Consider the following 25,579-nt stretch of genomic DNA (forward strand, 5'->3'; position numbering starts at 1 on the left):
AGGTTGTTCTGAAGTCCAAGGTACTTTGAATGGGCAGGGGCTATGGGGAACTGGTGCAGGAAGCAGCCCAGGTCTTTGCAGTTACAGCATATCTCCAGAGATCTCGGTCCTTCGTCATTGCCTCTGTGAGGCCCAATATTCTGAGGTCATGCTTGACTACCTCATCCCATGTCTTCCTGGGTCTACCTCCCCCCCTGATACCTTCAACTGTTTGGAAGCGGCACTTCTTCACACTTCTCTCCTCATCCATCCGCAGTACATGACCATACCATCGCAAGCATCACTCTTGCACACCACATCTGATGCTTCTTATGTCCAGCATTTCTCTCAGGGTGCTTACACTCTGTCGTGCACGCACACTGACATTACACATCCAGCGGATCATGTTAGCTTCATTTCTTTCAAGTCTACGCATGTCCTCTGCAGTCACAGCCCATGTTTCACTACCGTGAAGCATGGCAGTTCACACACATGCATCATACAATCTACCTTTCATTCTGAGCGAGAGACCCTTTGTCGCCAGTAGGGGTAGGAGCTTTCTAAACTTTGCCCAGGCTATTCGTATTCTAGTGGTGACACTCTCTGAGCATCCACCTCCACTACTAACTTGGTCACCCAGGTAGCGGAAACTATCAACTACTTCTAGTTTCTCCCCCTGGAGTGTGATGGAATCTGTTTTCTGAGTATCTGTGGTGTGTGCTGAGTTCACCTTTCTGCTTACAATAACTTTGGTCTTTGCTACATTTACTCTAAGGCCCCTTGATTCTAACCCTTGCTTCCACACCCGAAATTTCTTTTCTAGTTCCGGTAGTGATTCTGCTATGAGAGCCAGGTCATCAGCATAGAGGAGCTCCCAGGGGCAACCTGTTTTGAATTCCTCTGTTATTGCCTGGAGGGCTATGATGAATAAAAGGGGACTGAGGGCTGAGCCTTGGTGTACACCTACTTCTACCTGGAATTCTTCACAATATTCATTGCCAATCCTAACCTTGTTGACAGCCTCTCTGTATAGAGCCTGTACAGCCCTTATTAGCCATTCGTCAATCTCCAGTTTCCGCATCGACCACCAGATAAGGGAACGGGGAACCCTGTCAAAGGCTTTCTCCAAGTCCACAAAAGCTATGTAGAGGGGTTTATCTTTAGCTAGGTACTTCTCCTGCAGTTGTCGGACCAGGAATATAGCATCAATGGTGCTTCTACCCGGCACAAAACCAAACTGCATCTCATCTAAGCAAATTCTCTCCCTAATGAGATGGGTTATGACCTTCATCACCTGATCCAACAGATTAATACCCCTGTAGTTATTTCTATCTAGAGCATCACCTTTACCCTTGTAGCAGTTGACTATGGTGCTGCTACGCGTCATTGGGTATGACTCCATTATGAACTACCTGGTTTACAATGCGGGTGACTAGGCCATAGCCCACACAACCAACTGTCTTAAGCATCCCAACAGTGATTCCTGATGGGCCGGGGGCTTTACCTGGTTTCATACCCTTAATTGCCTTAACTACAAGAGAGTTTTCTATTCGGATAGCTAGTCCCTCTACTGAGTCAACACTTGGCAGGCTCTCCTCCTCCCATTCATCAGTCTTTCATAATGGCTTCTCCAAGCCTCTTTCTTTTCACCATCATCCATGCGGACACATTTCTCTCCTGTAACATCACTATTTTCTCTCACACACTGTCTAGCAATCCGAAATACCTCAGTTCTTTGGTCCTCACGTCGTTGGACATTGGCAAACTTCTTTTCTGCTACATCTTTGGCTATGTATACCTGCCGCCCAGCCTCCCTTTTGGCTACCTGGTACAGTTCCCTGCTACTCCCATCCCTTCAGGCCTGTTTCTTTGCACTAATGGCTTTGTCTACTGTACTATTCCACCACAGATGTATAGTCTTGTCTTGATATCACATGGCAGTTGTAAATAAGCCAGTCTTCTATGAAAACAATATCTGATCATGGGGAAGTATTACCTTACTTGGAAACTGGTGAGGTTTGCCAACAAGAAGGGCATCCAGCCATAGAAAATCTGTCTCAACAAATTTCATTTAACCCATGAAAATATGAGTAATTTTCTAAATAATGATGAATTTAACAATAACAGAACAAACAAATGTACAAAATATGTTTTATTATACTTTATATAAATGTGTGATACAGTAAATTAAAGCAGCAAATTTATTATCCTTCTTAAAGTGAGACCGCCAAATAAATTCAGCTAAGAGAGACTGAAATACAGCTTTGTCACTAGTTAGATGTTTCCGGCGCAATTTTCCCTTGACTCTAAGCCACATCCTGTCAATATCACTGGTTTGATTTTCTGAATCTCTTTCAATTAGATTTATATAGTCGTGAGTATATATGCCTTGTTGGATTTGACTAATTTGAAGGTATTCAGCCCAAACACCTGACACAATGTGAGTACCTACAATAAAAATAAAGATATTTTGTCATCTCTAGATAATAATAGCCAATATAGATGTTGGCCCATTGGTTGGTTGATTTCTCCAGTTACACTTTATATAACATAAGAGGTGAAGAAAGATAATATAAGATAAAACAGCAAGTTAACATAAAAGATGCAGGACAAGGGTCCTGCAACTTCTTTGTTTAACTCAGAAAAATACATGTTTTTTTAAAATGAAATTTTGCAGAGATAGGTTTTCAATGGACTCAATTGCAACTATGTTGATAAAAAGAACAACATATATTTATTGCAAATATGAGAAATTTTCAAAATTTAATTAAGGTAATAAATATTATTCTTTTAGAAATTAGTATTCCATTTCTAAATTTTCCCAGGCATACCCATTGGGGAAAAAGTATACTTCCATAATACCTATCAATATGACGAGTAACACTCTAATCAACAATCAGCAACAAAACGAAAGGTAAATAATTATAAAACCTGATTTTGTGTTGCTATTTATCCGTGAGCACAGATGATTTAGAAGCCAAATTGGAGCCTAAAATGTCCAGTTACTGAATTCATATACAAAAAAAAAAAAGGCACTGTTTTGATAGCCATACATGAAAAGTGAAAGTCTTTCTTCAGCAATTTCTGTGACAATATTCACTATCTGAGTGACATTGCTGTGTTTACTTTGCAAGTTGTGAAATTTGTATTTTTGTGATCACGTGTGTCTGCTGTAGTCTGTGATTTTGTTGTGGACAGGAACAAAGAGTCAACGTGAAACTTTGTGTTAAACTTAGGAAGTCTGCTACAGAGGTATTGAGCATGCTTTGGCAAGCTTACAGCGAAGAGGCAATGAGTCATATACAATGTTTCGAGTGAGACAGGCACTTCAAAGGTGGAAGAATGTCCCTGGAAGACCTTCCACAAGCGTCACCCGTGGAAATGTGCTAGTGTGCATTGGAAATTCGTCCCCCAGGGCCAAACCCATCGATTGACAATTATACTGCAACGTTTTGAAGCATCTGAAGGAGGACAGTGAGCAAAGACAACTGGATCCATGGAGCATGAAGAATTGGATTCTTCACAATGACAATGCACCCTGTCACCAAGCTCTCCTCACTCGTGAGTTTCTCACCAAAAACAACATGGTATCACTTCTGCACCTACCCTATTCACCAGATTTATCACTTGTGGACTTTCATCTCTTCCCCAATATGAAAAAGCTACTCAATAATCATCATTTTAACACCACTGTTGAGATCCAGAGTGAATTGCAAAAGGTCCTCAACTTGCTTACAGAAAACAAATCCCAGGCCAGATTTCAAAAGTGGCAGGAATACTGGGACTGGTGTATTGCTGTGCAAAGTGACTATTTTGAAAGAGATGATGTTAAAACTTAGAACTTAGGCAAATAAGTTATTTTTTTTTTATCAAACATAACTAGTCCAGGAACTTTTTGATATCACTTTTGATATGCACAGAAATACATACACACACATATACAGAGTGCCTCAAAAAGATTTACCTATGTTTAAAACTCTTCCTAAAGAATATCGGTTGAGGTAAAATTATTGCAAAACATGACCAGATTGTCGCTTTGAAAACAGCCAGAGTGAGCAACAAGGACACGACAAAACAGTTGAATGTGTGCCATAAAGCAGTGGTCAATACCTGGAAACAATATATGGAGTCTGCTACTACCTTTAGCAAGCTAACTCCTAGTAGGAAACAATCAGTTTGTAACAAACAAATTGTTGAAGATGTGAAGAAGCAAATGAACCGAAATCCCTGCAGGAGTGCAAAAAAAAAAAAAAACTGCAAAAGCTCTTGATATTTTGAAATTGTCAATGCACAGGATTTTTAAAGAGGATTTAAAGTTAACTGCATACAAGAAATAATCCCAGTAGTTAATTTCACCAGCTCCCAAGAAGAAACGGCTTGGTAGGAGTAAAACCATGTTAGCTGAGATGAAGTGCACCACTAACAAAGTGTTGATCTGGTCTGATGAGAAGATCTTCACCATAGAGGCAGTTACCAACAGGCAGAGTGATAGGCTTTATGCATGTAATGCAGGAGACTTGCCTGAAGATAACAGGAATCGTTTACACTGTCAGAAGACAGCTTCACTCATGGTGTGGGGCGCAGTTGCATCTGATAGGTTCAAGTCTCCCTTGATCTTCATCAATGCTGGTGTCAAAGTCAACAGTGAAGTTTATGCGGAAATGTTGGATGACAAGAGTGTTACCCTGGGTCACAGAAACCTTTGGTGACCATTATGTCATGCAAAGAGAATTTCAGTGGTCTTTGAGACAAGACCATATGGCCTCCCTCCAAGTCCAGACATCAATTCCATGGACTTTGCTATTTGGTCCATCATAGAAATCTTTCTGCTTGCTCCTATTCAAATGTGTCAGATCTGAAGAAAGACCTTCTCTCTTCATAGGTCAAGTTGACTGAAGAGGTGGTATGGCACTCATGCAACTCAGTGACCACTCATTTGCAGGCTATGGTCAAGGAGAAAGGTGGTCATTTTGAAATGTAATTACTGCAATGGATTGACAATTTACATTAAAACACATGTGCCAAATTTCATTATCCTACCTTAAGTTTCATCGTCATCGTTTAACGTCCGCTTTCCATGCTAGCATGGGTTGGATGATTTGACTGAGGGCTGGTGAACCAGATGGCTGCACCAGGCTTCAATCTTGATCTGGCAGAGTTTCTACAGCTGGATGCCCTTCCTAATGCCAACCACTCCAAGAGTGTAGTGGGTGCTTTTACGTGCCAGTCAGGCGGTACTGGCAACGGCCTCGCTCGGATCTTTTACACATGCCACCGGCACAGGTGCCAGTAAGGCAATGCTGGTAATGATCACGCTCAAATGGTGTCTTTTATGTGCCACTGGCACGGAGGCCAGATAGCCACTCTGGCAACAATCATGCTCGGATGGTGCTCTTAATACCCTACTAACACGGGGCTCGAGTGCCAGTAAGGCGACGCTGGTAATGATCACACTCGAATGGTGCCTTTTAAGTGCCACTGGCATGGAAGCCGGTTAGCCACTCTGTCAATGATCACACTCGTATGATGCTCTTAAAAAATATCAATGGGTAAATGTTTCTGGGACACCCTGTATACACTAAAGTACATCAAGATAAGCAATTCAGAAAATTAAAGAAATAAAAATTTTTTACATCAATTGCTGAAGAAACTTTTACTTTTCATGTATGGCTATCAAAAGAATGCCAAAAAGTTTCTAAGCAAACAACAAAACACATTGAAAGTTGCTGTCCACAACTCATGTCAAAAACTGTCCAAGACAGAGTTTGGTTTTCAAATTTTAGGACTTCTAGTTATTAGAGGATTGGTGGGAGGGACAAAATGAGTAACTTCTGTTTTTTTTTTTTTTTCCCTACTAGTCTGAAATCATTAGATTGCAAATAATGGATCATCGTTTTGTATTATTATATTATATTTACGAGTTAAAAATTGGTCAGCATAATTGTCGTTGGAGTCCAGAACATGGCAGGTCCACTTTTTTCAAGAAAAGTTTCAACTTTGACCTGATTGTAATTGAGATTGCTAACAAAATATCTGGAAAATTTTTGGTGCTTAACAATCAATATTCTGTTTTCTAAAGGATTCCAAGTCAATTTTTCCCACATGTTCAAGTTGATAATTTTCAATGTCTAAAATGAGTAACGACTAATTTCAATGATTTCTTCTCTTTAACTACACGGTGTGTAAATATATCATGAAGGGGACACTCCAGCAGATTGTGAAGAAGCTATAGAAAATATTTTATGTTGAATTTTTTTTTTCATTTAGCCAAGTTCCATAGATTTCATATAATGTCCTATTTTTCCCTGATTATTTTTCATTTTACCTGGATATTTAAAATTTTTGTTGCATTTCTGATATCTTAGGACGGATAATCATGTGTATGAGTCTGTATCCTGGAGAATTGAAGCGGCAAAATTACTTTATTTTGCCCCAGCCAAATTTGCCTTTTATATGCTTTATAAGAGAACGGCAATAATTTTCTAAAACAATGATCAGATTGTTATAATGCTTTTAATGCATTTAGGGAAGCAATTTGCTTGGCTGATATAGTTTTGAAAGGTAGTGAATATTTGTAAAAAAAAAATTGTAAAAAAAAATATTTTGTCTCTAATGCAGCAAAAACACCTCATTTTACCCCACCCACCCCTATATAAACACTATAATTCATTTCAGACGAAATAGGAGGCATTTCTCTAGAATCGAATCGGAAATCATTCAGTTTGCCCAAAACTACTTTCTTCGGATGAGTTTCAAGTATTGTAAAATACTATTCTGCAGTAAATAAATTAATAATAAAATAAAAAAGGAGGGTAAATTTTTACTATTTTATACCAGTCAGCAGATTCTGATATACCCTCGGCAATAGCTATAGTAACCTCATGGAGAAGGAAATGAACAAGGAATTGGGTGATTGTTTCCTTCAGTAGAATTTTTGTACCCCAAAATAAGACGTTTTTACATTTTTACTTCTACCTCCACCCCAATTCCGTGTCCCTTTGCCATAAAGATTTACTACTGCATTACTATATTATTACTATATTATTTGGTTAATATAGGGCGTAACAAATATCAGAAAATCAAAAAAAAAATGTGTGTAATAGGTGTAAAACAACTTCCTATGAACGAATATGAAAAAAAAAATTCGCGCACGCGAAAGGAGGGTGGGGGAGAGGCCTCGGAAAATTCACATCGGGAAGTTCCGAAAGCGTCTGAGGAGCTGACCCGGGCACCAAAACCAAAAAAAAATAGTGTAATATGTGTAAAACAACTTGCTCTAAACGAATATGACAAAAAAAAATGCGCTCTCGCGAAAGAGGGGTGGGGGAGAGGCCTCGGAATATTTATATCGGGAATTTCCGAAAGCGTCTGAACCGGGCACAAAAACAAAAACAAAAACAGCGTAATAGGTGTAAAACAACTTGCTCTAAACGACTATCATGAAAAAAATGCGCGCTCGCGAAAGGGGGGTGGGGGAGAGGCTTCGGAAATTTCACATCTTCAGTCCACGGCCTTTAAACTAAGAAAAAATAGTGTAATTGGTGTAAAACTACTTGTTCTAAACGAGTATCAAGAACACACACTCACACATGAATCATAAACTCCGTATTTCGCAAAAAAAAAAAAATAAAGAGAAGAAATTCTGGAAAAAGTGAAGAAATGTTGGATCTCCGCCATGTGAATCAAAATACGTGTCAGAAACATCTTGAAATACTACAGAAATTATGTTACGAAAATGATAATGTATACATACCTCTTTGAGTGGTCCATCGATAATGATGATAAAGAAATGAGTTGGATTTAAACTCAGAATATTGACTAACACAACTACATACTACAAGACTCAAAATATTCAGCCAAGTCACCACCCTTTAACTAGCAATAATAATAACATCAATAACATAACAGCCAAAAGATTTATTTGTTCTGAAAATAACAATCATAGTAAATAAATATGTTCTTTAATATTCACATTCATGTGCACAGTTAAACACACTTACATACAAACAGTCACGCATGCATAATACAAAACGGAACACATAAATGAAGGATGCATTACTTAGTATATATTACATCTAGAGAATTTTGATTAATAAGTCAAATATGCAAATTATAAAGATAATTAATTGCTTTACTAAACAGTGTTGTAAAGGTGAAAAAATAAATTTGGGAAAAAAATACACGCCAAAACTAATTAATAAAGGATAATTAGGGAAGGATTGACACAAAATAATAATTTTTTCTGTCTCTTTTTTTCTGATAAATGCATCTTAATAAGTGAGAAGAATTGCATATATCTGAACTATTTCAAAGAAAAGCATAAATTTAATGTTTAAAATAGCTTTAACCAAGGAATGAGATCTAACATTTCTTCACTTTTTCCAGAATTTCTTCTCTTTATTTTTTTTTTTTGCGAAATACGGAGTTTATGATTCATGTGTGAGTGTGTGTTCTTGATACTCGTTTAGAACAAGTAGTTTTACACCAATTACACTATTTTTTCTTAGTTTAAAGGCCGTGGACTGAAGATGTGAAATTTCCGAAGCCTCTCCCCCACCCCCCTTTCGCGAGCGCGCATTTTTTTCATGATAGTCGTTTAGAGCAAGTTGTTTTACACCTATTACGCTGTTTTTGTTTTTGTTTTTGTGCCCGGTTCAGACGCTTTCGGAAATTCCCGATATAAATATTCCGAGGCCTCTCCCCCACCCCTCTTTCGCGAGAGCGCATTTTTTTTTGTCATATTCGTTTAGAGCAAGTTGTTTTACACATATTACACTATTTTTTTTTTTGTTTTGGTGCCCGGGTCAGCTCCTCAGACGCTTTCGGAACTTCCCGATGTGAATTTTCCGAGGCCTCTCCCCCACCCCCCTTTCGCGTGCGCGAATTTTTTTTTTCATATTCGTTCATAGGAAGTTGTTTTACACCTATTACACACATTTTTTTTTTGATTTTCTGATATTTGTTACGCCCTATATTAACCGATTTACTACTGCACTAGTCTCACGAGACGGACGTAAAAAGCTTTTTCCTGTCCGTAACTTTTCATTTTCGAACTTCTTTTGGAATTTTTTTTTTTTCAGACTTTAAACATCTGGGATTATGATTCCTATAAAAATTTTAAAATATGCGTAACCTTTTAAATTTGAATTTCGAAAATAAAAAAAATTGAAAAAAAAAAAACAGGAAAGACGGGGTTGGCAAATTTTCTCTTTTGTGTGTGGCGCCATAATCTACGATTCTTAAAACATAATAGTAAAAAAAAGGGCGGGGAGTTTTTTGGCGTACTAGACATTTTCCGAATATTCTACATGAATGTCGAAATGTGGAATTTTATTAAATCATACCTGGCAAAACCCAACGAACAATTGCAGCTTCGAAAGCTTCTTTATTTCGATGTTCAATTGGCACTAGAAAACATTTTTCACTTCCTCGTTCAATTCCTCCAAAAACCTTATATCCTTTCACATGTTTTTTCCCGTTAGGTTTAGGTTTGGAAATTGTGGTCACATCTATTTCGACGACTTTTGGTTTACCAGTTTGTGAATCGAAACCGCCTATCTCCGGTGGGTCGTCACCTAATTCAGTCGGATGGTCTTCTAAGAATCCTTCCAATAATTCTCGGATATACTGACACAAATCATCGATAGTGTTTACATTGACTTTTGTTTCGTGAGCTATTTCAGAATTTAGATGCTCTCTGGACCACATATACATAAGCCATATAAATGTTGTCAGTGAGACGTCACTATCCTCAAAAATCGATCCGATGCGGACTGACTGAGTGAAGGAGTCCAGATCACATTTCCATCTCTTTCCGTCAATATCTTCCGGATGATCGACCAGTGTACATAAATTGCTACAGGTGGAACACTTCACGCAATTGCTAATTAGCCGGTGTTTGGCTAACCATGTAATTGCTACTTCATTTGTGTTAGTTTGGGGGATTAGATCAAAGAATTTCCATGTTTCTTGTCGAATTTCTTGGTCATTCATGACATCACTGCATATTGTTGTTGGCTCTGCTTGTCCGGCAGGATCAATCATTTCAGAAGAAGTCAACTTTTATAAAACAAATAATTCATGTGTCAACTACAAGCAATGTGTTTATATGGAATTTTTGTTTTAGTAGTGTTAGTTTCGTATTGCTTACCGGCAGAGCTTTTGTCACATTTTGTATTACAGGCTGTTAGCTTCGTATTATTTCATTAAATTTCATTGCAAACCAGGACATCAACGAATCCTTCATATGTTTATCAATTACAAATTTGATGAAGATGTATTTCTCAATAATTTTGGTTGTAGGAAAGAATAAAAATGATTTAAAATTTTGACATAAGGCAAATTTAGGGGTAAGATTGAAAACAACATATTACATGCATGATAGTAATGCCTGTTTCATTGATTATATGATGTGAAAACTAGAGTACACAACTCTCTCTCTCTCTCTCTCTGTACACACACACACACACCCCACACCACACTACACTACACCATACATTACAAATCACATCACAACACACCACCCACACATCCATCCCCATATCTTCACACCTACACATACATACACGCACAAGTGCAGACCACCAGCCCTCTTTCGCATGCACATACATACTCTCTTATATACACACGCACCTTCGTGTTGCGGGTCATCTTTACCTTGTTATCTTCCCTACTTTCCCTCTTGTGTTTGATTCTTCTGTCCGGCACTAGTCGCCATGATAGATCGTTAGCCACTACACGCATTTTTTCTGTGTACCTTTCTGTAGAAGAGCGTAGGCTCGAAACGTAAAAGACTTTATCTATTCCTGAGCGTTATACTAATACATCTGTTTGTTTTGTACACCACCTGTCTTCGTAAACTCTCCATATATATATAATAATAATTAATTCTTTTTATTGGCCACAAGGGCTGACACACATGATTAGTAAACATAAAGGGACAAAACAGGACGAAAGGTTACAAAGGGTTTTGTCCGTTTTTGAAAAAATTCGAGTAAAAACTGTTTAACAACGAAAGATTGTAACAATGAAAAACTCCCAATAGGGGGAGGCGCTTCGAAAGGTTCCTGGTGGAAAAAAAACCCCTTAAAAGCCAACGGGAGCCTGGTAGAGAGCCCCTTTCTCCTTTTATAAAACCTTTTTCAATCACAGGCGAAACCTGAGAATTGGTCCATTTATACTGGCCATTCTCACACAATTCACCCATCTTTCAGAAAACTTACTATCGGACAGCACTCTCCTCTCTAACCTCATCTTCCTTTCCAAGTGAAACTTGAAATAGTTGATGAAGCCTTGACCAAAGAGGAAAGTGTCTGACTTTAGCCCTTTCAAACGGGTCCACCATACAACCTCTTTCGCCACAGCCACTAGGCACAAGATAACGGCCTCACCCTCCTTGTTAAAGGAGGTCGGCGGGGCAATCTTCACTATGGATTCGGCTGATAGCCGGATCCGTCCTACACGTGACAGTAGCTGTTCGACATAAACCCATGGTTCAGCAATACTCGGGCACTGGACGAGTGTGTGCAGAACGGTTTCGTCATCCTGGCAATACCTCGGGCAGGCCCGGCTGACGGCACTTCCGTGCCGGTAGAGTCTATCCCGAACAGGCAGAGCCCCTCGGTAGCACTGCCAGGCGAGCGACCTCTGGAAATTATCCATTGGCCCCGGCCCGAAAGTCCTTCCGAACAGACCGCTCAGTTCGTTATCGTCAATGCCTAGAGTTTCCCCGAGAATGTCGTCGCATTTTTTCTCCACTAACCCTCTATAGAACACTAGAGTGGAGCTGAAACCGATCGCATTGCCCGCCTGGTGGAGGGCGGAGAGAGCTTGACGGCACTCGAGGTGCCAAGCGCCCTTTCTCGGTCTACGTTTGATCCAGGTCTGCAGCTCTGTCAAGGAGACGAGCTGCGGAAAGTCGCGTCTGACAAAAGACGACCACACCTGTTCACCGTCTAGGAAACGCTTGAGATGTCGCAGCCTGAGCGCATGTCTGCGCATCAGTAACCACGGCATGCCAAGGCCTCCATTCAGCGATCGTTGACAGCAGATAGATCGCCTCCTAGATCGCGCGGGATACCCCTCAAAGCCTCCAACTTGCGCAGTAATGGCTCGATAGTCAATATGTACAAGAGGGAGGAGAGAGGGCATCCTTGGCGGACCGAACGCGAGATGTCGAACGGTTCCGAAAGGTGACCGTTCACCCGTATCACCGAGCAGATGTTGCTGTATAAAGCAGTGATCCACCCGCGGAAGACTGGACCGAAGCCGGCTGCCTTGAGAACAGCTGCCAGGTACCGATGGTCGACCCTATCGAAGGCTTTACTCTGATCTAAGTTGATCAAAGCCCCACCCGCACCAGCGTCGTTACCCACCCTCTCTATGATGTAGCGCATGAGATGGAGGTTGTCGTGTATCGACCTGGTTGGCACGGTGCATGTCTGCGTCTTGCCGACCAGCTTGTCCAAGACAAGCGCCAATCTCTTGGCTAGCACCTTGGCCAAAATCTTCAACTCTGCATTGAGCAGAGTGATGGGCCGAAAATTCCCTATAACGTCCCCCTTGTTTGGGCCCTTTTTTTAGCAAAGTCACCACCCCTCAACAGACAAAAGCAGGAATTCTCCCATTTTGCTGCCAGTTGCAGTAGACGTTTGCCAACAGGCCCGCAAACAAGTCTGGCATTGAAGTGTAAAGCTCGTAGGGCAGACCATCCAAACCTGGTGATCTACCTCTCGTGCAACTCTTCATTGCTTCCTCCACTTCCCAGGCAGATATCGGTCCTTCGCAGCACTCTGCCTCGCTGTCCAAGAGTTGCGGTAGGCCGTCCAGGTACACACCGAAGTCTGCACCATTGTGCGTTCCACTGCACGTCCCAAACAGTTGAGCAAAGTGCTGCTGAAACACCGTACACATCTGTTTCGGTTCGGTAACCTCGCGCCCGTTCTGGTCCACCAAAGACCGAATGGTTGCTTTGTTGCCTCGCTTTGCTTCCGCCACGCGGGCCCATTGAGCGGCTCTAGTCTCCTCCCCACTTAGCCTTGTGCGAGCACTGATACCGAGAAAGGGGAATGGCACACGGTGCCTCCAAAAAAGAAAAGGAGGAAAAAACAAAAGGACACATAGGGGAAGCATGAATAAATAGTGCTTCCCAACATCAACAACAACAACACACACTCACAACAACAAACAACAACAACACTTTCGACACCACTACTACCACTGCCACACACATCAACACCAACAGACACGATTACAGCAATAAACACAAAAAATGAAAAACTCGTTGCATACCTAAAAGACAAAACAAGTACAACCTCTACCAACCTTCTATAAAAGGACGAGATGGAAGCCCTGCTGCTGGTATTAGCTGGGTGAGAAAGAAGCAAGAGTACTTGATGGCACTCCACATGCCATTCACTGGACTTTGGTCTATGCCTGATCCATGGTTCTAGCTTGCTAAGACTCATGAACCTGGGAAATAACGATCTGACAGAGACCACACCTGTTCACCATGTAGAGTCACAGATGCCTCAGCCTCAATGCATGTCTGTGCATCAACAGCCAAGGTATCCCTAGCCCACCCTTTAGCGGGTGCTGGCAGCAGACATAGCACCTTATAAGAGGACTTCTGTCTTTCCACAAAAAGTCAAAGAGGAGACGTTCCACCTTGAGCAGCCACGAACTGGGACTAGGCACGATGGTTAGGCAGTAGGTAATCACAGAGGCAATAAACACCTCTGCGACCTCCCTCTCTTTCAGAGATAGCCACCGCTCAGACCAGATCTGAGTTAAGTAGGTCACCCAACTCATCACTTTGCTCCAATTCTTCTCTGTCTGGAGGTCTGGACCAAACCAAACCCAATAGCATTTTAACCAGCCTCTCTGTCCAACATCCTACAACGGTGTTAGGAGGTATCAACTTGACCTTCCAGGTGCCAAGTTGCAAACCAACTGATTTATCCCGGTTGACTTTTGCTTCTGCCACCACCTCATATTCCTTCATAACCTCTCCCACATTCTATAGGTGATCCATCTTGGACACAATGATGGTGATATCATCCACAAATGCAGTGACCACCCTTCCTCAACCAACATCACACAGGATGCCCCTCAGACTCTCCAACTTCCACAGCAAAGGCTCCAGAGCCAATACATACAGAAGTGGAGAGAGGGGACATCGTTGACAAACTGAGCACTTGATTTTGAACAGCCTTGACAGGAAACCGTTCACCCAGATGATTGAGTCAATGTTGCTGTACAAAACTGCGGAAGATAGGGCCAAGTCTGAACATCACAAGGTACTGATGATCACCCCTATCGAATGCCCTAGACTGGTCTAAATGGAAAAGAGCCCCACCCATGCCAGCAGATCTATTAACTCTTTCTAAGTTGTAGTGGAGACTGTCGTGTATGGATCTGCCAAGAATGGCACAAGTTTGTGCCTCCCAAACAAGTCCACCCACAACATGCACCAACCTTTTTGCTAATACCTTGGCCAAAATCTTCAACTCTGCATTAAGCAGGGTGATGGGCTGGAAATTATCTATATACCCCTTGTTTGGGTTCTTTCTAAGCTGCATCACCATTCTCAGGCTTACAGATCCGGGGATAAACCCATTCTGCCAGTAGGTGCCCAAACAAGTCTGGCATACTACAATAAAGTTTGTAGAGGAGACCATCTAGACCTAACGACTTATCCCCGCTGCAATCTGCCAAAGCCTCCTCAACCTCTGCAGCTGTGATCAGCCCTTCACAGCATTCTGCTTCCTGTCGTGAGAGATGCAGAAAATGGTGAAGAAGTCCGTGAGGTCCCTCCTGCACTGCAGCCCAACGCCCCACCTGTAAAGCAGTGCAAAATGCACCCGAAAGACCTTGCACATCTTGGGTTCATCTATCAAGTTCCCCTGATCATTCGTCAAAGACTTTATTGAATTTTTATTTTCTTGTTGAGCCTCTATCACATGGGCTCATCCAATAGCTTTGATCCCTTCTTGTCCCATTGCACGTTGCTTGGCCCTGACTATGCATCCCTCATATTTAACCTTGAGGTATTGGTTTGAAACCAATCTCAGGGTGCAGAGCCAGATCCCAGTACTTCAACTAGAGCCTTAACTAAAGCTCGTTCTATTTTTCTTAACAATTAACTTTTTGCTGGAGGATTGATATTTTATCCTCCAATCCAGTTGTGATGGCAACCACTAGCTAAGCTGGATCCACCTGGTGGTTATATCTCCTACCCTAATCTTGGAAGTCAGCCTTCCAAGATAAGTGGGTAGGAGCACCACTTCTGCTGTTTTAAGTGAGTCAGTGGACACTTGCTTGACTTTCTTCTTGCTTCTATAGTGAACCTCAGTTGTCACAAACTTGGATCCTCTGGTTATGTGCTCAATGTCGTTTTATTTGTTTTTAGACATAACTCTACAGCTTGTCTAGAAGCAATATCCAGTCTCTTGTTTTTTATTAGAAAGGATTTATATATAACCATATGCCTTGTGCGCAGTTTCACTGGGAGGGGTAATTTTTGTTTCACTCCCCTCGTTTTACCATTCCTTTAAATTTTTGAAGCTCATCATTGTCACAATTTATATCCCTTTTTTTAACTCCTGCAGTGTTGGTGAAATTGGTTCTTTTCCCTTTGATAAATTCTTCTTCGGTTGGCATATTCTGTATTTTCATAGTAAATCCGCTTGTACTAGGACCAGCTTCAACATTGGTCCTGACTTTCACTGGTGATTTATCCATTTCACCAGAAAACTTTTTTTTTTCAAGAATAATTTTCCCCCTTCACACAAAAGATAACAAAATCTGCTCTCAGCAGGCAACTAAGTGTTAGAAAAAAACGCTATTAAAAAATGGTTCAACAGTCAAACAAGCAAATCAAACAGCAAAAATATTACTAACCATAAGTAAAAATCTCAACCATGATCCTGTAGTGATGGAATCAATTGTGTGTCCCTGTTTATTTTGATTGCAATATACAGAAGAAAAAAAAACAGACAAGTTCACATAAAACTCGTGCATGCCCTGTCACTGGCAGTTTTCAATTATTTAAACAAATTTATAGCATTTGTTATATATTGATTAGGAGTTCAATACACAAAACCCTCACTGTAACTTATCCAAATTTTTTAATACTTTCTTTTTTATATTTCAAAACTTCAAAACAAAATAAAATTCAGATTGCAAACAATGGTTTTAAGAAGCATAAAATTCTTTTTTTTTTAGATTTGTAAAAATAAGCCAAAATTTTAAAAACTATGGAAAGTGGGCTGCCAAAGTTCCACTCCTTCCCTTCCCTTGGAAAATATTAAACAACGGTATTTAAAATATACACATCAGAGAAGATCATGGTTTACGGCACGTTAGATATTGTCTGATTCTATTCTAAACGAACACCCTTACATTTAATGAATAAAATGCAGATAAGCATGGCTGTGCGGTAAGCTTGTTGCCCAACCACATGGTTTCAGGATCAGTCCCACTGCATGACGCCTTGGGCAAATATCTTCCACTGTAGCCTAGGGGTGACCAAAGCTTTGTGAGTGGATTTGGTAGACGGAAACTGAAAGAATCCTGTCGCATGTGTATATACATATATATATACACACCACATACACACATATGTATCTGAGTGTGTGTCTCCCCACAATTACTTGACAACCGATGTTGGTGTCTCTATGTCCACGTAACTTAGTAGTGCAGCAAAAGTACTAAGCTTACAAAGAATAAGTCCTTGGGTCGATTTCTTCCGCTAAAACCTTTTAAGACGGTGCTTCAGTATAACCAGTCAAATAATTTCATTTAAGAGTTGTCTCCCCTCAACCATATGCGTTATAAATCTTGGCGGAAATAAGTCCGACTGGCGTTCTCTTTCCTTTACAAGAACCGCTGCTTATTTCAGCATACCTGACGGTATAATGGATCTATTTTATACAGTGGTCAGGTGCACAACTTCTCGGCAAAGGGTAAAAGCGGAGACAGAGAGCAGACGTCAAGCAAAGACCATTTCTGAGCCCTTAAGCATCTTCAATTGAAATAACAGTTTCTAATAAAGGCTTCTTGGTCACAGGAATTCTTAGACTATAAGTACTTTTTGCAACAATTTTATATGGTGCAACAGTGCCTTCATCAAATTTGGTGTTTTTTCAAAAAATCTGAAGTTAAGTTGTTACTCAGAAACATTTTTGAAATTATTCACTGATTCTATTAGAAGTTTCCTTTTTAAAAGATAAAGAAGACTTGGAAGTTTTCAACCTTCATTCAAATGAGTCGATTACATAAGGGACACACTTCAGTTTTCCGATCAAAACGGTTTTCATTAAAACCACAAGACAGGTTATGAATCTGGATAACACTTTCTTCACTCCACTTGATGTTACTGATTGTTGTGTAATTACAACAAAAGGTTTTTAAATATCTGATTTCTGCTATCTCTGTATCATAGTATAAGTATATACATTGAAATACATGGTGCTGTTGTTTTTGTCTGAGATAAGCTCTTCGTTGGCTGGATCTTACAAGCATGAAGTGGATTCGATCCACCATAGCCGAATTTAAATTAACATTGCACACGGTGGAACAAGACCACCAACTAAATCTATTGTTCTCAATGATATATCTATCCGTCTGGGTAGTTATATAAGCAAGCACACCCCAAGCAAAAGGCAGTTAGTGGGTGACGACTCAACGAAGTCTGGCTGACCAGCTAGAACCTTGGTCAGAAGGAGAAATGAAGTTTACTGTCAGCAACTGTGAGACATCCCACTACCTCTAATTCTGTTCTTTTACATTATTCTTTCTCTATATATTTACTACTAAACGATGAAGAGGGCACAAACATGCTTTTGGATTTATAACCTGCCCGTCAAAGCAAGGTGTTGTAATGTAACGGTAAATAAATACCTTCTTAAAACTTTATGCATTGTTCATCTTTCACGTCCTACAGTATGCAATTATAACAAATTATGGTCAAACCAGCTGACTCCAACATTTTATTATATTGTTTACAAATCAAAATCTCCCGTTGCATATCTAACCAAAAATAAACTCCTGCACCTGGCTTTTGTTGACTTGGAGAAAGTCTTTGAGTCTCCCACTCCCTTATATGGTAGTCAATACGGAAGCTAGGGATAGATGAGTGGTTGGTGAGAGTTGTACAAGGATGCTGTTCATAAGGTAAAGGTTAGCAATGAGTATAGCAAGGAATTGAGAGTAGAAGTAGGGGTTTGCCAAAGATCAGTTCTCAGCACACCTCTTGTTCATCAGTCCTCCAGGCAATAAGAGGAATTTAAGGTAAGCTACCCCTGGAGCACCACTTCAAAGAATTTTTTTAGTTGACCGTATCAACCCCATTACTTTTTTCTCATTAATTTAATCAGCCTCTTCTACCAGATCACTATTACACACCAGCACTGATTGTCAAGCAAGAGAGGGCACAAAGACATCTGTATACACACAACAGGGTTCTTTCAGCTTCCATCTACCAAATCCACTGAAGGATTTGGTTGCCCCAAGGCTATAGCAGAAGACACTTCTCCAAGGGGCAACGAACCTAGAACAATGAGGTTGAGAAGCAAGCCTTTTTTTTTTTAAATAACATTTTAGCACTTTTTTCAGAGAAGGGTACAGACAAGAGAAACTGATCTCAGTGCAATCTTCCATCAGAGTATTCTTTCAAGCCTTCACATGTTCTCTACACTTACAGCCATGTAGCATTGCTATTCATACACAGGGATCATACAACCTCCCCTTCTAAGAGGCCTTTTGTTATCAATAGAGGTAGCAACTCCAAACCAACAATATTACTAATTCTAGATTCTGAATATTTGAAATAATAGTAATGGAAGGATTAATAGAATGAACACAAGGTAAATCATCCTTTAATCTGAACTAATACTCATCTGGCTTTCCACAAGTCAACATTAGGGGGGAAAAAAAAAAAAAAAAAAAGTCTTTTGGTATTTAGTTTATCTTTGACATAAGAAATATTAGCATCCCAATGGGAAAAAATTTTAAGTTCACATTTGGCACCAAACATGACAAGAAGCAGTAATTACACTAATTTTTTTTATGGTACCACTTCCTTATAACACTTTAAAATTATTTATCCTGCACCTACCCATAATGCAATATTTTTGCTCCAGTTATGTAGGCCCCCGCTAGGTGTATGGTACATAAGACTTAAGGCAGTGCTCAAGCATGGCAGTAAATAACAAACAAAACCTACTATTGAAAATATTGGTTAAACTGGCAGAATTGTTAGCACACCAGCAAAAATGCTTAGTGACATTTCAGTGTGTTCCGAGTTTGATGTAATCAATTTACACTGAATATTGCTGGCCAAACAATATTTATTGCCCACAGGGAGAAACAAGGACAGAAAAAGGGATTAAGCCGATTACATCAACCCTAGTGCATAACTGGTACTTATTCAATTGACCCCAAAAGGATGAAAGGCAAAGATATAAAACAAAGACAAGATTAAGAGATTTTATTGGAATAATTCAAAAAGTGCTCAATCAACATTATAATACTCCAGCAGCCTTTATTGTCACTGTTTCTTTCAATGCACCACTAGCGGTGCCATAACTTTCAATTTTCTTAACAAAATCATAATTTTCCACTACTTTACCAAACACAACGTGCTTACCATCCAGCCTGTAAAGAGAAATAAAAGCAAAGCTCAGAACACAAGAAATACACATGGATGAAGCAATATTTTGAAAATATGAAGTTTTTATTTTGGAATGAAGAACACAAAAATAGATGTTGAGCCAGTGAGAAGACTTAGCATTTTGCTGGGATTAATCCAATGAATTGACAGCAAAACAATTGCTTCGATCAGAATCGTTTACCTTTAAAATGAAAAACATGCGTTCTGCCAAGCCCGAGGAGGGAACTTTCGGAAAATTCATAGCTGATTTTCCCATCATAACTCTGGGCAAAATGGATATATTTTTACGGAATCACGTTTTTGGTTATGAAGGATCTGATTTTGAAAAAATTTTCAAATAGGCATAGGAGTGGCTGTGTGGTAAATAGCTTGCTTCCCAACCACATGGTCCCGGGTTCAATCCCACTGTGTGGCACCTTGGGCAAGTGTCTTCTACTATAGCCTTGGGCCAAACAAAGCCTTGTGAGTGGATTTGGTAGACGGAAACTGAAAGAAGCCTGTCGTATGTATATATATATATATATATATATATATATTATATATATGTGTGCGTGTGTGTGTCCAACATCGCTTGACAACCGATGCTGGTGTGCTTACGTCCCCGTAACTTAGTGGTTCGGCAAAAGAGACTGATAAAATAAGTATCAGGCTTACAAAGAATAAGTCCTGGAGCCGATTTGCTCAACTAAAGGCGGTGCTCCAGCATGGCCAAATAAAAGAGCAAAGAGTAAAATGCCACACAGCCTCCACCATCTTCTGGCAAAGCAGCTTCCTCTAGACGAATATGACAAAAAAAAAAATGCATGTTCGCGAAAGGGGGTGGGGGAGAGGACTTGGAAGATTCACAACGTGAATGTTCCGGGTCTGACCCGGGAACACACACACAAAATTTTTTTTAAATTCTTTATGCACACAGTTTGTGTTATTAAATTCTCTTATAGAAATAATTATAACCTTGCGTTGCACATTTCTTGAGTACAAACAGCAAGTCCATTTCTTGGGTATAAACAAGCAGTCCATGTTTTAGGTATAAACAACAAAATTACAACTTATTATCTTCAGACCTGGCTGAGGTTTGCACCATCTCATTCAGGCATTTCTTACCCTTGTCTCTCTTCTCTAAAAATTATGTTCAATCCTTCCCTGAATGGTATCCCTCTGGAGCTTCTTCTCTACTCATGTCTTTATAGCACATGTTCACTTGCAATGACTCAAGAGGAGCATTAGAACACATTGAATGGTATAATCTTTGGTACACCACTCTTCTACTTGTTTCAGTTGTGCTAGGGTTTGCCTTAAAGGATTTTACTCAAACAAATCAACCCCAATGCTTATTTTTTTTAAACTCTCGTACTTATTCTGTTGGACTTTTTTTTCTGAACTGCTTAGTTACAGGGATGTAAACAAACCAATGCCAGTTGTCAAGTAGTGAGGGTGGGGCACAAAGACACACACACACATACAAAAGACTTCCACAGTTTCTATCTACCAAATCCTCTCACTGGGCACTGGTCAGCCTGGGGTCAGGTAGAGTAGAAGGCACTTGCCCAAAGTGCCATGCAGTGGAACTAAACTTGAAACCATCTTAACCACACAGCCATGTCTAACAAAAAGAAAGAGAACCATTGAGATGGTCATGGTTAGGCTACCATTGGTTCATAAGTTTACTTGATTTGAGCAAAACTTTTGGCTAAACTACAACATGAAAAGATCAATGTAGTCCATAGCCAAACAACCTCTCTTCTTTTGTTAGGGAGATTTTAAACACAAGGGTTACTGTTTGGGAGAGGTCTTACTTCTTTACTGTTATGGATATCATATTTTCTTGTATTATATAGTCTGACTCAATTCAGCAGTGCCAAACCAAAAGTATAGAAACTATTATTTCACTTCAATGGTATTGATATTAATAACCTCATCAACAAATACTAAAGATGGTGCTATGGCCTTTTCTTTGATAATAACTTTCTTGCTTATTTAAATTCAATTCATTGCACACTTGCCTTGAACCAACCATTTCGCTTTGCGTGTGTATGTTCTTGATAATTGTTTAGAACAAGTAGTTTTACACTACTTTTTTTCCAGCCCAGGTCAAACACTATAGTTTAAAGGCCATGGACCGAAGATGTGAATTTGTTTTGTTTTTGTGCCCGGGTCAGACCCAGAACATTCACGATCTGAAATTTCCGAGCCCTCTCCCCACCCCTCTTTCTCGAGTGCGCATTTTTGTCCTATTCGTTCAGAGCAAGTTGTTTTACACATATTACACTATTTTTTTAAATTTTTATGACCGGGTCAAACGCTATAGTTTGACCCCAGATTCTCCATAAAATATATTCACTTTCTTTTAAGTTGTGAGGGGAAAAATCGAATCTTGTGAATCCTCCAAAAGTCCCTCCTCGGTTCGTTTGCGCAACTTCTCCCGCAATATACATCACGGAGTAAAGTTGGAAACCTATAATGGTAACAATGACAAACAGGTCTTACCAGTCAGTCTTTGCAGTTGTGATGAAGAACTGAGAACCGTTGGTGTTAGGACCAGCATTGGCCATAGACAACATACCTATAAAAGACAAAAAACAGTTAGACGAAGTACAAAATAAAGAGCTTTTATTACAAAACTACTTAAATTAACACTTACCAGCAACTAAATGTTTCTCCTGGAAGTTTTCGTCTTCAAACTTATTACCATAAATACTTTTACCGCCGGTCCCATTTCCACGGGTGAAGTCGCCACCCTGAAGCATGAAACCAGGAATTACACGATGGAACTTACTGCCCTTGTATCCAAATCCCTTCTCATGAGTACAGAGTGCTTTGAAGTTTTCTGAAAAATAAACATCCCGTTATTTTTAACTAGAACAAATACTAACATATTTCGGTACTACTAGCGAACAGTGGTCCCGGTGCGCGCACTCGTTAGTCGTAAGTAGTCGATCCTACAACGACTTTTTAACCCTAGTTTCTTTATAAAGATAGGGATCTTTTCGCTTTGACCAGCAGATTTTTTAAATAACTTCTTTGTAACTAAGCACTTTTAAACTTCGTATACTGGTAGTGTGTTACATAAAACATCCTTTTCTCTTGGCTTTCTTGAGAAAATTCTGTGGTTTGTAAACTATTTGTTGTTTAATTTCTTGCATTTCGACAATTTCAACCAATCAATGACGTCTAAGTAGTCGATCCTACGACTTGTAAATATTTTTTTTTTTTTTTTTACACAAAGTAAATAAAAAGCAAATAAAAAATTGAATTTCTTTGGAGACAAAATGGAAAAAGTGGGAAGGAATGTTTTGAAAGCATTCTGAAGCCCCTTTCACATTCAATTTAAATCAAATGAACTTCATTTTATTTTATTGTTTGGTGGCATTTTCGAATGAATTGCAAGAACTGTGAGATATTCAATTTTTTATTTACTTTGTTCGAAAAATATTTAATTCGTGTAAGAAAATTATATACATTTAAAAAAAAAAACTGTTTATAAAAAATAATTTATTTACTTAGTTTAAAAAATTATTTACTTTGCGTTTTAATCGCGCATGTGCGAATCTATTCATTTGCATACGCCCAAGTCGTACGATCTACTACTTACGTCTAGCCAGCCCAGATGCGCGGGTGCGCGCTCCGTAAAAAAAATGTCAGTAAAGAATTTAAAATTTCACTCACCAACAGTTTTCGGCACAATCTTGTCATAGAGCTGAAGAGAAAAGGAAAAAAAAAACACAAAACAATAACATTACTATATTAAATTCTAAACATTAAGTATATAAAAAAAGGCTCACATGGCGGAGATGTAAATGGAAACCCCACCTTTTTTTTCATTTCTTTTTGACGGAATCCCATTTTAAGTTTTATGGAGATTCAGAGTCTCAAAAACATTTTCAAAAACTGCAACTTCAAAATTTTACCCCCCCCCCCCCATAATTTCATTTTTCTGAAAAAAAAAAAAAAAAAAAAAAAAATTTTTACGTACAAAAATACAGAAATTATAATCCTGGGAAATAAAAAAAACCTGGTCTCTCGATTCTACGGTCTTGGTCTTCAAGCAGGCTATTCACATGCTAGAAATGACAGCCAAATCTCACAAAACGGCGATGACAAAAGAAATATGTAATCAATCCTACATTTCTGCAAAGATTTCTTTCAGAGCAATTTCCAGCAGTAATATCAAAATGTAAAATTAAAGTGTTAACATTTGAGGAAATATTGAAGCAGCTTGCTCCAGAGAAAAGAACGGACTTTTTGAAAACTGCCACAAGTGAAACGGGTTTGCACGAGGTCTTAATGAACACTTTCATTTTACTGCCACAGTATCTCTTTGCTATTTTTCGAAAGAGTTTGCGGTTATATTTCTGCTCTCATATTTTTTGCAACTTTCACAAAAAAAACAACCCACCCCACACACAATTTCACTTTATATTCCTGCGGGAAATTCCTTTCTGCAGAAAGGTGAATAGATTGATTACAGATTTCTTTCCTGGTTATCGCAGTTGAGATTTGGCTGTTATTTCTAGCATGTGAATAGCCTGCAATGAAGGCCAAGGCCGGAGAATCGAGGAGGTTGGGGTACTTTTTTTTTTTTTTTTTTTTATAGAATTGAAATTTTTACAATTTTTCAAAATAATTTTTGTACGTATTTTGGGAATAAAAAATCCGGAAAAAGTGAAATATGAAGGAATGAGGGGAAGGGAAAAGTTCCGATTTTAGATTTTTTTTTTCAGAATCGGAATCTCCATAGCCTAATTCCTGGGATTCCGTAATGGAAAAAAAGGGTTCCGTTTATATCTCTGCCATGTGAGACTAAACTTGCCCCATTCACAATTTACGAGAGAGTAAGAAGAAAAAAGAAGAAGAGCCATTTTGTATAATTGGAGAAAATTCTGTGCGCGCCATATTTAGAGCAGAAGTGGGAGCAAGTGAAAAAGAAAATCATCATTTTATGGTGAGATTTAAAATAAGTTCGAAAAAAAAAATGTAATTAGTAATCTAAACTAGCAAGTTCTAGAAAAATCGTTGCCAGTTTCAAAATTAAAAAAGAAAAACATTCTCGCAGGCGACGCGTTAAATTAACTTAAATGAAACGACGTTAAAACGAAAAAAAAGACCTTACCTCAAATATAATCCTCTCGCTTCCGTGTCTTCCTCCCTCACCAATATCAACATCAAAATAGCATCTAGTAGAACCTTTATCAGACATTCTGGTAAAGAGCGAGCGACAGAAAAAACGGAGAATGATTGACTTCTTTGAAGATGCGAACACTGCAAAGGTACAACGGTAATTGGATGCAGCACGAATCACGCTCTATTTATATATACGAGCCGTTCAGGAAGTTTCTATTATGTTCTGTCGGTTTAAAATTCGTCTCTTTCCCACATATTCTTCATTTCAAATTCGTTTCGATTTTGAAAATCTTGTAAAATACATTTCTTTTATTAATCAAATATGGTTTTATAATCGGTAATTTTATTTCAATATAGGAACTATTTTGTTTAGCGTAGCTTTTCGTAAATTCGGTCAGTTGGCGTGCTGGATGTCCTCAGCAGACAAAATGTTGACCCTGTATCTCTCTTATAATGGTTGCTCTGTAATAAATCATTAATTTTCTTTTACGAAAAAAAAAAATTCACAAGTTAACAATATAAGAGTTATGTTATATATACACACCTACTTATATTTGATTATTAATTCCAGAGCATTATATAAGAAATCAATGTATATTATTATTTCATCGCATATTATGCATTCGAGAAATTTCCTCGTGCTTCTTTATTAGAAGAAAGCACTTCAGCCTTTATGGAATTCGTTTTACGTTCTGAAAATATTTCCATATCGAAGCTATTAACTATTAACAGTGTGGTAATTATACAATCAGAAACGGGAACCTAGTTGCCGCTTAAATAGCTGGTCGTCGGTATTTTTACTGTCCC

At 39.1% G+C, this 25,579-nt stretch overlaps 2 protein-coding genes across 2 annotated transcripts; both read right to left on the reverse strand.

Moving 5' to 3' along the window:
- Positions 1–2,112: 2,112 nt before the first annotated feature.
- On the reverse strand, positions 2,113–10,121 carry LOC115214311. Its single transcript, XM_029783483.2, has 2 exons — positions 9,324–10,121; positions 2,113–2,427 (listed from the first exon to the last, which is right to left on the reverse strand). Exons 1-2 carry the CDS (start codon positions 10,021–10,023, stop codon positions 2,135–2,137), a joined length of 993 nt encoding a protein of 330 aa, XP_029639343.1. The 5' UTR covers positions 10,024–10,121; the 3' UTR covers positions 2,113–2,134.
- A 9,332-nt stretch (positions 10,122–19,453) lies between these two features.
- LOC115213862 (peptidyl-prolyl cis-trans isomerase A2) lies at positions 19,454–24,949 on the reverse strand. Its single transcript, XM_029782806.2, has 5 exons — positions 24,762–24,949; positions 23,318–23,348; positions 22,293–22,478; positions 22,139–22,214; positions 19,454–19,635 (listed from the first exon to the last, which is right to left on the reverse strand). The coding sequence occupies exons 1-5, from the start codon at positions 24,846–24,848 to the stop codon at positions 19,503–19,505; spliced, it is 513 nt and encodes a 170-aa protein (XP_029638666.1). The 5' UTR covers positions 24,849–24,949; the 3' UTR covers positions 19,454–19,502.
- Positions 24,950–25,579: the final 630 nt, after the last annotated feature.

This window comes from Octopus sinensis, linkage group LG7, assembly GCF_006345805.1.
Source record: "Octopus sinensis linkage group LG7, ASM634580v1, whole genome shotgun sequence".
Classification (NCBI taxonomy): domain Eukaryota; kingdom Metazoa; phylum Mollusca; class Cephalopoda; order Octopoda; family Octopodidae; genus Octopus; species Octopus sinensis.